The 12079-nt window shown below is 54.7% G+C and overlaps 1 protein-coding gene and 1 long non-coding RNA gene across 4 annotated transcripts; one reads left to right on the top strand and one right to left on the bottom strand.

Annotated features, from left to right (window-relative positions):
- Positions 1-1616: 1616 nt before the first annotated feature.
- AK4 (adenylate kinase 4) lies at positions 1617-10141 on the bottom strand. Of its 2 annotated transcripts, none has more exons than XM_030455578.1 (5): positions 9939-10141; positions 4749-4868; positions 3852-4024; positions 2940-3058; positions 1617-2605 (listed from the first exon to the last, which is right to left on the bottom strand). In XM_030455578.1, the coding sequence occupies exons 1-5, from the start codon at positions 10123-10125 to the stop codon at positions 2491-2493; spliced, it is 714 nt and encodes a 237-aa protein (XP_030311438.1). In that variant the 5' UTR covers positions 10126-10141; the 3' UTR covers positions 1617-2490. The 2 variants fall into 2 exon arrangements, with proteins under 2 accessions (XP_030311438.1, XP_008499150.2); XM_008500928.2 differs by lacking the exon at positions 9939-10141 and adding an exon at positions 8478-8677.
- Positions 10069-11209, top strand: LOC115598688. Of its 2 annotated transcripts, none has more exons than XR_003987828.1 (2): positions 10069-10209; positions 10773-11209. It is a non-coding gene; the product is annotated as an uncharacterized LOC115598688 (long non-coding RNA). The 2 variants fall into 2 exon arrangements; XR_003987829.1 differs by having other exon boundaries at positions 10177-10261.
- The last annotated feature ends 870 nt before the right edge of the window (positions 11210-12079 follow it).

Here is a 12079-nt window from a genome sequence, read left to right as displayed (position 1 = left end):
TGGAGTCACTTTAGAAAAGGTGAAAGGTTCACAGTCAAGTACCAAAGAGGAGCAGGGAGGAGAGGGGAGAGTGGGGAAAAGGGGAGGGATAGAGGAAGGGTTAGGGATGGATGGAGAAAAGGTGAGGAATGGATGGAGAAAAGGTGAGGAATGGATGGAGAAAAGGAGGGATGGGTGGAGAAAAGGAGGGATGGGTGGAGAAAAGGGGAGGGATGGATAAAGCAAAGGCAAGGGATGGAGAGAGGGAAGATGAAGGAATGATGGAGAAAAGGTGAGGGATGGATGGAGAAAAGGAGGGATGGATGGAGAAAAGGAGAGATGGGTGGAGAAAATGAGGGATGGATGGAGGGAAGGTGAGGGATGGATGGAGAAAAGGGGAGGGATGGATAAAGGCAAGGGATGGAGAGAGGGAAGATGAGGGATGGATGGAGAAAAGGTGAGGGATGGATGGAGAAGAGGGATGGATGGATGGAGAAGAGGGATGGATGGAGGGATGAAAGGTGAAGGAGGGATGGAGGGAAGGCAAGGAACACACATCCCTCCAGGCTCTCATCCCTGCTGGTATTTGGTCTCTGAAAACCCTCCCTATGACAACTTCTGTAGAAAAATCAATCCCAAGGCCTTGATGCATGCACAGCCACAGGATTTCTACCTCTAGGGCTCAAAGCCTTTAAGATAAGCACTGGGGTGACTCTCCTGGGGCACAGGCACCTGCCAGCCCTGTCCTGCCATCAGGCACTGCATGGGACAAAGCAGACAGGAGAGCTGGGCCAGGGACAGCAGGGAGCAGCCCCCCTGCCTGGCCAGGCTGCTTTTATTGCCTAAAAAAACCCCCTCCATCATCTCCTCCCCTCCTGCCTGACACTGCTAGAAAGCAAACAGCACAGACATTTTTAGGCTATTTCTAGATTTGTGTTTGAAACCAGCCCAGACTTTCATCCCAGGGTCATGGGAAAAGCTCAAAGCTTCCTTCAGGAGGATTTCACTGCAGGGAGGGATAAAATCCCACTGGTGGGCAGAGATCTCCTGTGGCAGATGGAGAGCACAAGGATAAGGGTGGCTCAGCAGGGATAAAAAAGATTCTGGGGAATGAGCTGAAATTTCCCACCTGGAGCCTGTGCACCCCAAAACCCCAAATCCATCAGCATTCCATCCCCTGCCACAGGGCTGCTTTCTGAGCATAAAAAAAAAAAAAAAAAGAAAACATTTCAGCAGCACAAACTTGCCCAGACTGCTTCAGTCGATGCTAAAATTCACCACCTTTTTTTTTTTCTTTTTTTTTCAAGCCTTTAAAAATACACATTTTGTTGGTTTTGTTTGTTGGTTTTTTTTTAAATATATAGTCTATAAAATAAGGCAACTCAAGGAGACAAAACAAATGTCTCCATTGCTTAGGTCCTGCCACCAAAAAGGGTTACAGTACTTCCAGTTGAGAAAAGCCACTCCTGTGAGCAAGAAGAGACAGGGTCAGCTGAGGCTGGAAATAGGGGGGGAATGTCCCCCAGAAGCCCCCCACACATGTCCCTGGGGAAGGGAAGGCTCTGATCCCTCTAAGGTTCATGGGGATGGAGCATCTTTAGCTGCAGAGGGAATCACTTCGGGAACACCCCAGCCCAGGGGACCTCAGGGACAAAGGCAGCACAAAAGAGGGATTGACTCGATTTCTCCCCAAAACTGAAGCCTGCATAAAAAAAATACATCCCTGGGAGAAAGGGGATTGTGTCTTGGGATACTGAAAGCTCTAAGGAAGGTAAGCACAGAGGAGTGCAACTCATCCCCTGCTGCTCAGGGTCACAGCAGCTCATGGTAACCAGTCCAGCACTGATTTGTACCAGGGGTTTCATCTCTCTCTCTCTCTCTTTGGAAGAAGCAAAAATGGATGCTTTACCCCCAAAGTTTTCCCTCCTTTGTGTGTGTTAGCACTAGAAATGTGATTTTCACATCTCTAAGCTTGGGAGTGTCGTTTTTTTCCCCCGTTGCTCACCAGCTGCCACCAGGTCTTGGCTGTTAGAGCCTTGGTTCCTCTAAGAAATAAGTTTAATAGGAAAAGAAATTTGATTTAAAAAATAAAATTTACATTCTAATCTGCATTGAAAGGTACTGTGGAGCAATGGGCTGGCACCTTGGAGGCACAAAGAGAGGCTGGGATTTGCATGGGGGTGGCAGTGACATGGTGGATAAGATGTCCAAACCCAGGGTGGTCATTGTCTGCATCCCTGGTCTGTGTGTGGACATGGCCCACGGGTGGGAATCCTTTGTGGCCTCAAAAGAGAGAGAAAAAAAACATCCTTATTCTAGAAAATTTGACCTTAGAAGCAAAGATCCTTTCACCCTGATAATGACAATAAGTTTGTGTCCAGCAATGTCACCCAGAGCACCCAGGGAAGGGACTTGAGATCCGGCCCCATCCATCACCCAATCTGAGCCCAGCCCCGTGCAGAGAACCCAAATCCCTGATGGAACAAACTCTTGGTCCTTGGCACAAGCTCTTTAGTTCTCCTCATCTGAGAGAAGGGGTGGGATCTTGCTGGAAAGCAGGGTGTAGACATATGGCCAGATCTTGTTGGTTTCTGTGCCTGAGAAGGAGTGGAGAATTCCCCTGCTCCTGGAAGAGAGATGGGAGAAGGAGAAGGTGGCACCAGTCCATCCCAGCACCCCCCAGCTGGCCCAGCAATGGGCTGAGGCATCTCAGAGCTTCTCCTGTGCTGGAGTTTCACAGCCCTGAGGGACACCACAACCACAAACCACATAAAGGGGTTGGAACTAGATGATCTTTAAGGTCCCTTCCAACCCAACTTTATGAAAGCAAGGAGGTTTCCCACCCTGGTCAGGCTGAGGAGGGGAAGGGATTTGCAGTCCCAGGCTGTTGGAGGCACAGGACAGGCTGGTGGGCAGAGGGCTGCTGCCTCTCTAGGTGGGCACACCATGGTCCAACTCACTTGTACAGCTCCATCACTGGCTTTGCAGCATCTTTGTACTTTCGGAGCCTGGCAGCAACAGCCTCGGGTTTGTCATCCAGGTTCTGGACCAGGGGTTCTCCTGTCAGGTCATCAACACCCTGCAGGAAGGCAAACACCATCATGGGGGACATCAGGCACTGTTGAAGATAAATCCCATTTTTTTTTTGTTGATGAAAATCCAGCACGACTCCTCCAGGCTGGCTCCTGAAGGCAAAGCCCCTCAAGGCTTCTGCTTGGGATTTCTTCTCCCATCCTTTTTTTTACCATCTCAGCTCATGTGAAGGAAGGCTCAGCATGACAAGCAGGGGATTGTCCTCCTCTGCTCCACTCTGATCAGGCCCCCCTGCAGTAAAGCTGGGTCCAGTTCTGGGATCCCCAGCACCAAAAGGACACGGAGCTGTTGGAGCCATTCCAGAGGAGGCTCCAGGGATGCTGGGAGGGCTGGAGCAGCTCTGGAGCCAGGAGGAGAGAGTTGGGGGTGTTCAGGCTGGAGAAGAGAAGGCTGCAATGGGGAGACCTTAGAGCACCTTCCAGTGCCTGAAGGGATCCAGGAAAGCTGGGGAGGGACTTGGGATGAAGGGATGGGACAAGGGGAATGGCTTTAAAGTGAGACAGAGGAGATGGAGAGGAGATCCTCTGCTCTGCTCTGCTACCTGGGGGGAGCTGGGATGGTCCCAGCCCAGGAGCTTGCTGGCTGGAATCAGTTCCACCTCATTGCCTTAACCAGGATTAATCACGCTGCTCTTGTTTATAAAGAGAGTAAGTAAAGCAGAGAAACAGGTTAAAAGCAGAATCCTTCCCAGCCCACCCCAGTTTGGGCTTCTGGGGTGCTCTGATCTTTCCCTCTGGATCTCATTGCAGCCCCAGCACAGGAACCCTGGGAGCTCTCACCTGGACCTGGGGGGGGTTGAAGTCCATGTTGTAGACCCTGCCACTGGGGGGATGGATCCATCTGGCACTCAGACGATCCTTGAGGGTCTCGAAGGGGATGTTCAAGCTGATCACCAGGTCCAGCTCACAGATCCTGTCCAACGCCTCCGCTTGCCCCAGCGTCCGTGGGAAACCTGCCCGGGTATCGCGACAGGAAGGGGCTGTCGTGAGAGGCAAGGATGGAGCCAAACCCTGCAGCTCTGGACTTGAAAACCCCCCACGGTTCCTTGCTGCAGCACAAGTGGGCCCCAAGATGAGCACCCACCAGCTGGCTATGAGAGATAAGAAGAGCTCCTACAGCACCCAGCCCGGGAATGCCGGATAAGGAATCGGGAGATGGTGGAGGAACAGAGGGAATCTCCAAAGTAGCCTGAATTTATAGGGATGGAGGGCTCTGCCTTCCTCCCCATGAGCTCAGTGGGGTGACACTGACAGACCCCAAGCCACCTCCCCTCTGGGGCCACCCATGGAAGCAGCCTGGCTCCCCCAGCCTCTTATTTAAGTTGTGGATTATTTTGTATTTGTCCCGCCAGGAGTCTGAGAGCTCTCCAAAGCCCCAGTCTGCTAGAAACCAACTGGCTCTACATCTTCACCAACTCCAAAGAGCTCCAGCAGGTCAGCAGGAGGATTTCTGTCCCTACAACAGCCACAGATGTTTGTCCCCATGTCACACTTGCCTGTGACCTACCCCATCCTCTGCCCAAGCACAGAGAGATGTCTCAAGAAGGGATGAGCACCTCCCAGTGACACATAGGGAGGTGGTAAGAGGTTTTCCTTGGGCTTTCTCTCTCCTGGTGCTGCCAAAACTATGAACAGCAAAATAATCTTATTGAGGGGGGCTGGGATTGTCCCACTCACCATCCAGCAGCCAGTGCTGCTCTCGACGTTTCTCCAGCTCTGTCATCATCAGGTGGGTGATGACGTGGTCTGGCACCAGAAGGCCTCTCTCAAGGTACTGCTTTGCCAAGACACCAACTTCTGTTCAAGAGAATTAAAAAAAAGAAAAACCTTCAAACCTCCCCCTCAAAATCTGCCCGTCCTCCCAAATCAATCCTCCAGGAGCTTTTTTGGCAGCACCCCCTCTGCTCAGAGCTGCTGCCAGGGGCCACGCAGTCCTTTTGGGGATGGAAAGATGGAAATGCCCAAAACACCTGAGAGCAGGAACACAGTGAGGACCAGCCCAGCACCATCCCCATCCCTGCCACACTGGGCACACACATCCTGTGCCACCCGTGGAGCTCCTCTGGATTTGGAGGTGGCACTGGATGGACATCAAACATCCTGAAGACACCGGAGCAACCTCCACGTCCCTCCAGTGGTGGGATGGTCACCCTGGGCCACAGATCAGATGCTTTAAAGCCACCACTTTAAAACCAGGGAGAAGATGCTAAGAACACCCGTTCCTACAGGCACTGAGCCACAGCTGCAAATTCTGCTGCCTGGGTGGAGAAGTTTCCAGCTGAGCCGTGAGGACAAGCGTGGTATTTAAGCCAGGCTTGCAGACCTGGCAGCACTTGGCTCAGAGGCATCAAGTTTCCATCATCAGGGGATTCTGGCATCCCTCACAAACCAGCTGAAGAGCTGCAAACTCACCATTCCACGTGTGAGCAAAACCAGCATCACCACCCAGCCCATGCAAATCCCAAACCTCAAAGCGTTTGTGAAAAGGCTGCTGAAAGCAGAAGGCTTCCCACCTGAAGGCCTTTGAGACCTCAAAGCTTAGGTGAGAAAATTCTCTCCAAGATCAAACCCTTGAGAACGTAACTGGGGGGGTAACTGGAAGGTAAAGACACCTTCCCAGGCTCCAGTGAAGGTTTCTCCACGGGGAACACCATGTCTGGATCCACCTTGGCATCACCCAAGCAGCTGCTGCCATCACCAAAGTTACACTTAATTTATAACCTTTATAATTTAAATGCAGAGTTCATTCTGCTTATATGGGGTACAGCAGATGGTACTTCAAGAAGAGGTGCAACAAGTTCAGTTGTGTCTGACATTCCAGTTTGCCTGCAATTTTTTTTTGTAGCCATGAAGACCCTGGGTGGTTGATAGGGTGACAACTACAAGTGATGCTGCCAGAGTCAGGTGTCACCCCAGTTTTGGGACCTCAGGAACCCTTTCCTGACATGGACAGGGCCATGACATCCAGGGCCATGGCTCCCACCCCATCCCTGCTGGCAGAACGTCACTGTGGGGAGCCAGAGCCTGGTGTGGCCCCAGATTTGGGCCATGAGCCCCGTGCTGGATGGACAGCAGGGTAACAGCCCCCTTGGCTTTTTTTTGGGGGGGTGCTTCCTTTGGTTGGTGCCAACAAATGAAATCCATCAGGAGGAGAGGACAGGAGTCACTTCTACACCCAGTGAAGCACTTTAAAAGGCAGCAGTAGGACAGAGACCCAGGTGTCCCCAGGGGGGGATGCAGACCCTCAGCTAAGGAACTGGGCAAATGAACTGGAAATGAACTGCCAGGTCCTGCAAAGCCCCTGGGGATGCTGCCAGCACCAGAGACAACCCCCTGGGCAGCAAGGTGAGGTGAGGAAAGCCTTCACCACCCTCCATCACCCCTGCCCAGCACAGAAAACACAGTTCCTAAGGTGTCAAAAAAAGCCCTTTTCAAGCAGAACGAGCACCCACTGAGCAAAACATTAATTAGCAGACAAATTAAATGTGCTCATCGGGTCACTGGAGCAAAACTCCCAGCAAGTCAGTAGCAGCCATGTGTTCAGCTGCTCCTCTCTCGGATAGAAACCAAAATCCTGGTTTCCTGAGACACCAGGACCAATCTCCATGCCCAGCAGCTCCAGTTTCCTCCAGGAGCCACCTGGAGCTCCCGGTGCCACCTGAGAAGGAAAATCCCCCGTGCATCATCCTGCCTGCTGTCCTGGGATGGAAAGGAGGCTGAAATCTGACAGGTAGGTCCCTTTGGGACATGGATTCTGGTGGGAGGGGAGGGTCCCAGCTCCCCTAAAACACAAAGCCAGTGGGTGGCATGGGGGAGGAGGAATTCAGGCAAAGATTTTCTTTCCACCTCATCTGCCCCGGAGCTGGCAGACAGCTGCATCTCCTCATGTACCAGCTTGTCCAAAGCAAACAGCAAAAAAAAAAAAAAAAAATCAAAACACAACCCAAAACCACATAGCAAATAGCTGCAGCTTGGCAGGAGCTGTAACCAGAGGCTCAGGCAAAGGTGGGACCTGAATGTCACGCCAGTGGGTTGACTCCTGAGTAATTTTACCCTATTTCTGCCTTGTTTCCCTTGGGAAGCTGAATTTTGGGAAATGCTTTCAGCTAACTTCCTTCTCACCCCTCTCTCTCCTCTCCTGTGTCCCCCTGAGAAGCTCTAAAGCAAGATTTCAACCCAAAATTTAAAATCTAGGAGAATCACTTGTTCAGACCTCGAGGGTGCCAGTTCCTGGTGGGCACAGTCCCAGCCCACTGCCCCTCTCCTGCTCGCTGCACCTCTGCCTGCTCTGCCCCCAGGACTTTTGTCCTTCAGCCAAAGCACTCGTTGGGATTTTCCTAATTTCCAGCCTCTCTCCAAAGGAAATATTATTGTGCTTTTTATTTAGAAAAGGAAAGCTGGGTATTTTTAAATGTGTGACCATCACAAGGCTGTGTACAACGCCCTTGATGGAGCTCACAGCTCTCAAAAACTTTAACCTTCCCTTTTCCTCTCCCCCCTCTCCCCTCCTTCTTTTTGTTACCCCTCTAAAAAAGGGGAAATCACTTCTGGGTTCTCCTGGGTTGTTTTATATCAGTGCTTTTTCACTGCTCCTCTGCCCCTTGAGTCATCTTCCCCTCTGGGTTGGGCGTTTGCAGGTGAGCAGCAAGAGAAGGAACTGCTGGAAAAAAGGGGAGCTACAGGAGAGCTGGGGAGGGACTTGGGACAAGGGCCTGGGGTGATGGGATGAGAGGAAATGCCTTTAAACTGGGAGAGGGGATTTAGGTTGGACACTGGGAAGGAATTTTTTGCTGTGAGGGTGCTGAGCGCCTGGTTGCCCCCAGAAGCTGTGGCTGCCCCATCCCTGGCACTGTTGGAGGTTGGATGGGGTTTGGGGGGTGACCCCCACAGAGTGGGTGCTGCCACCACCTCCCTGCTTCCCAGAAGGGAGTTTCACAAGGAGCAGGGGACACCCTCTAATACCCCAACAACCCTCCCTACAGGGCAGGGCTCAGCACCCCGGGTCCCAAAGCAATTTTCCCTGTGGGGTTTCCCCTCCTCCCGGGGGACAAACTCCCATTCCCAAATCCATACCCCTGCCCCAGGGGTTGCTCAGGCACGGAGTGCACCAGCCCTCCAGCCATCCCTGTTCCTGCACAACCACCTGCAGCAGGGTGAAGTATCCTCATCCTCATCCCCATCCTCATCTTCATCATCATCCCCATCCACATCCTCATCTTCATCCTCATCCTCATCCTCTCCCCCTCCGCATCTCCATCCTCTCCCCTTCCTCATCCCGATCCCTATCCTCATCCTCATCCTCATTCTCTCCCACTCCTCCCCATCTCTGCTGCACCGAAGATGTCCCGGGGCCGGAGACCCCCCCTCACCCACCACCCCCGTCTCTCCTCCTCCCGGGACACTCACCGCCGCCTCCCGCAAGGCTTTCCCGCAGGATCTGACCGCTGGAGAGATGCTGGAGCCCGAAGCTGCGGGCGATCCTCTCGCACACCGTCCCCTTCCCGGAACCGGGGGGACCCAGCACCACCGCCCGCAACAGTTTGGAGGCCATGGCCGGCTGCGGGAGCCTGGCCCGGCTCCCTGCGGGGCACCAGAGGCGTCAGCCGGCCCCGGCCCCCCCGGCCCGACCGCTCCCCCCGCATCCAGCCGCCGCCGCGGCCCGTACACATCAGCAGGGCGGGGGGAGCCCGGCCCCCGCCCACCCCCTCGGGCCAAGGCACCCTGGGACTTGTAGTCCCGGAGCCCGACGGGGAAACCCCCGCCCTGCGGCCCGGCCCCTCCGAGCACCCCCGGGAGTGGCGGGGCGGGGAGCGGGATGCGGGCCCGGGGATCCTGCAGGGACAGCAGCGGGACAGGCGGGAGACACGGGCTGCAAACGAACAGCCCGCAAACGAACAGCCCGTGCACGTACAACCCGCACACGCACAGCCTGCAAACGTACACCCTGCAAACGTACACCCTGCAAACGCACAGCCCGCACACGCACAGTTCGCACACGTACAGACCGCAAACGTACAGACCGCACGCACACGCAGCCCGCACACGTACAGCCCGCAAACGTACAGACCGCACGCACACGTACAGCCCGCGTAGGACCGCCGGTAAACACGGCACGCAAACGCACAGCCTGCAGGCGTTCCGCCCGCACACGCACAGCCCGCACACACACGCACAGCCCGTACAGGCACAGCCGTACACGCACAGCCTGTAGACGCAAACACTGTTCCTGCGCTCACGCAGAGCCCGCAGACACAGTCCCAACACACAGCCCGCACAGCCCGCCACGCTCCGGGGCTGCTGGTGACAACGACTTGGGGACACCCCAGCACCACACGGGGCTTTGGGAACACCGGGGTTCTGGGGACACCCGGCTTTGGGGACACCGGGCTTTGGGGACACCCAACTTTGGGGGGACGGCTTCGGGAACACCCAGCTTTGGGGACACTGGGCTATAGGGACACGGGGCTTTGGTGACACCCGGCTTTGGGGACACCGGGCTATGGGGACACGGGGCTTTGGGGACACCGGGTTTTGGGGACACCGGGCTTTGGGGAGACGGGGCTTTGGTGACACCCGGCTTTGGTGACACCCGGCTTTGGGGACACCGGGCTACGGGGACACGGGAGGCTTCTGGGACACAGAGCTCTGGTGACACCGAGCTTCGGGGACACCGGACTATGGGGACACTCGGCTTTGAGGACAGCGGGCTTTGGGGACACCAGGCTTTAGGGACACGGGGCTTCGGTGACACTCGGCTTTGGGGACACGAGGCTATGGGGACACGGGGCTTTGCTGATACCGGGCTTCGGGGACACCGGAATAGGGGGACACTCGGCTCTGGGGACACCGGGCTATGGGGTCACCGACCTTTGCGGGGACAGGGCTTCGGGAACACCCAGCTCTGGGGGCAGCGGTCTCCGGGGACACCCGGGGTCTCCCGTTCAGGCTGTGCCGCTCCGTCTCTCGATGTCCGTCCCCCCCCCCCCCCCCTCCCGGTGCCGCCGTCGCCACCCCCGGAAGCGGCGGGTGTCACGTGGTGTGTCGGCGCTGCCATAAACACGGGAAGATGGCGGCCCTCACGCCGCCCGCCCGTGCTGCGTCATGCCGCTCCCGGGCCCCCCGACCGCACAGCGCACAGGTGGGGCCCGAACCGACCCGAACCGAACCTCCCGTCCCGTCCCTACCCACCGGTGCGTGTGTGCGTGCGGAGAGAGGAGGCAGCGCGGGTGTGTGCGTGTGCGGTGGGAAGCGGCGGGGGTTGCGGGGCCCCCGTTGCGCACTATTGGTGTGCGGGCGGGGCCTGCGGGAGCCCCCCGGGAACCTCCCGGGAAACCCTCGGGAACCCCCCGGAACCCCTTGGGAGCCGCCGAAGCTGCGGGGAAGGCGCTGATGAAGCTGCCCTGGTTGGTTTCAAGCGTTCCGGAGGGACGGAGGACGGGGAGGGGGTGAGGCGGGGGTTTGGGGCCGTCTGCCGGCGCGGGAAGGCCCGGTCCGGGGAGTTCGGGGCCGGTGTTTTCCCTTCCCTCCTCCCCCCGTGTCCTGCGTACCCCGAGAAGCGCTGTCGGAAGGAAGAAGTTGGGAGGGAGTCCCCGGGCTGCCATCCCTCCCGGCTCCAGGGAACGCAGCCCCAGGGCCCCAGCGCTGCTTCCAGCCCCTCCTCACCCCCCGTAACTTTGTTGTTTTATTTCCTTTCCTCTTCAGAGTTCTGCAGGTTTGTGTTAAAATCGTGCTAGCCCAGTTGGAAATCAGGTTTGCTCCTAAGGTGCTTCATCCTGGCAGCTTGCTGCTTTATTTGTCTCCTCTCTTCACACATCCACAGGGTTGGTTTGGGGGGTTTTTTTGTGTCTTTTTTGTTTTGTTTTGTTAAACTCGCCCTCATCCAGCTGGAAATGAGGTTTGCTGCTGTGGAAGGCAGGGTGAGAGCTGCTTGTAGGACTTGGAAAGTGCTTGACACCTCGTGGGCTGTGATTAGGGCACATCAGTGGTTCCTTCCCTCTCTTACTGAAGGAATTTGAGTTCCTATGAAACAAGTTTTTTAAAAAAAAAAAAACCAAAACAGAATCACCAGCCCAAAGGGAGGTGGAACTGGAGTTTAAAAACCAGCCAGGCAAACTTACAAAGCTTCCAAAAAAAAAAAAGACTGGCAGCAAGCACTGGAAACCAGAGAGTTTTGTTAAAGCATATGGAAATATGCAGTGCCTTGGCAATAAAAAAAAAATATGTGTACTTGACTCCAAAACTAATGTGGGTTTTGCTTAAAAATGGCTTGCTTGGTGGCTTGTTTTCTTTCAGGTGGCAGTGGGGGAACCCATGCAGGCTTTTTGCACCAGGTCTGGGCATCTTTGAAGCTAAGCAGAAATCAGCAGATGGATGTTAGATGAGAGGGAACAAACTCTGTATCAGACTTAGCTCCTCTCTAGAGAAAATGGCATCAGCCCCTGGAGTATGTGTGTCACTCCAACAGCTTTGGTGCCAGAGGTTGTGGGGCAGGGATTTTTTACCTTTGAGGTTGGTGTATCTTTTCCCTTTAAATTGTTGAATAGTAACTGGTGGGGCAGAGAGCTTTTGAAGCCAAGATCAAGTTGATGAAATCACTGGTAAAGCAGTGATTCTTCTCCTATCCCTTCAGCCTCTGAAATGCAGGATCCTCAACCCACCCTTTCTGCCATCCTGCTGAAACCAGGAGCATTTTTCTACTGGGAATAGTAATGGTTGTGTAAAAATGCCTGAGAGTGAGGCCAAGTGGTCCATTAGCTATGCAGCTTCCTTCCTTTTCAACACTCACCCCTGTAGGTACAGAGTTTATTACTATTTTCTCCCAAGTTTGTTGTTTTTCCAGCAGCAGCAGCAGAGCCTTTCAGGATTAGCCTCCAAACAGGGGTAAATCTCTGAGTTTTAGGAGAGGTGTTTGCATCATCTCTGTCGTCATATGTCAGCATTGCATAATCTCCTGGCTCTCCCCTCTTTATGTAATGTATGGAGTTTGTTTTCAAACGTACAAATACTTT

The sequence above is a fragment of the Calypte anna genome, chromosome 8 (assembly GCF_003957555.1).
Source record: "Calypte anna isolate BGI_N300 chromosome 8, bCalAnn1_v1.p, whole genome shotgun sequence".
NCBI lineage: Eukaryota > Metazoa > Chordata > Aves > Apodiformes > Trochilidae > Calypte > Calypte anna.
The sequence above is the reverse complement of the archived record's forward strand: the minus strand, read 5'-3'. Positions and strand labels throughout refer to the sequence as shown.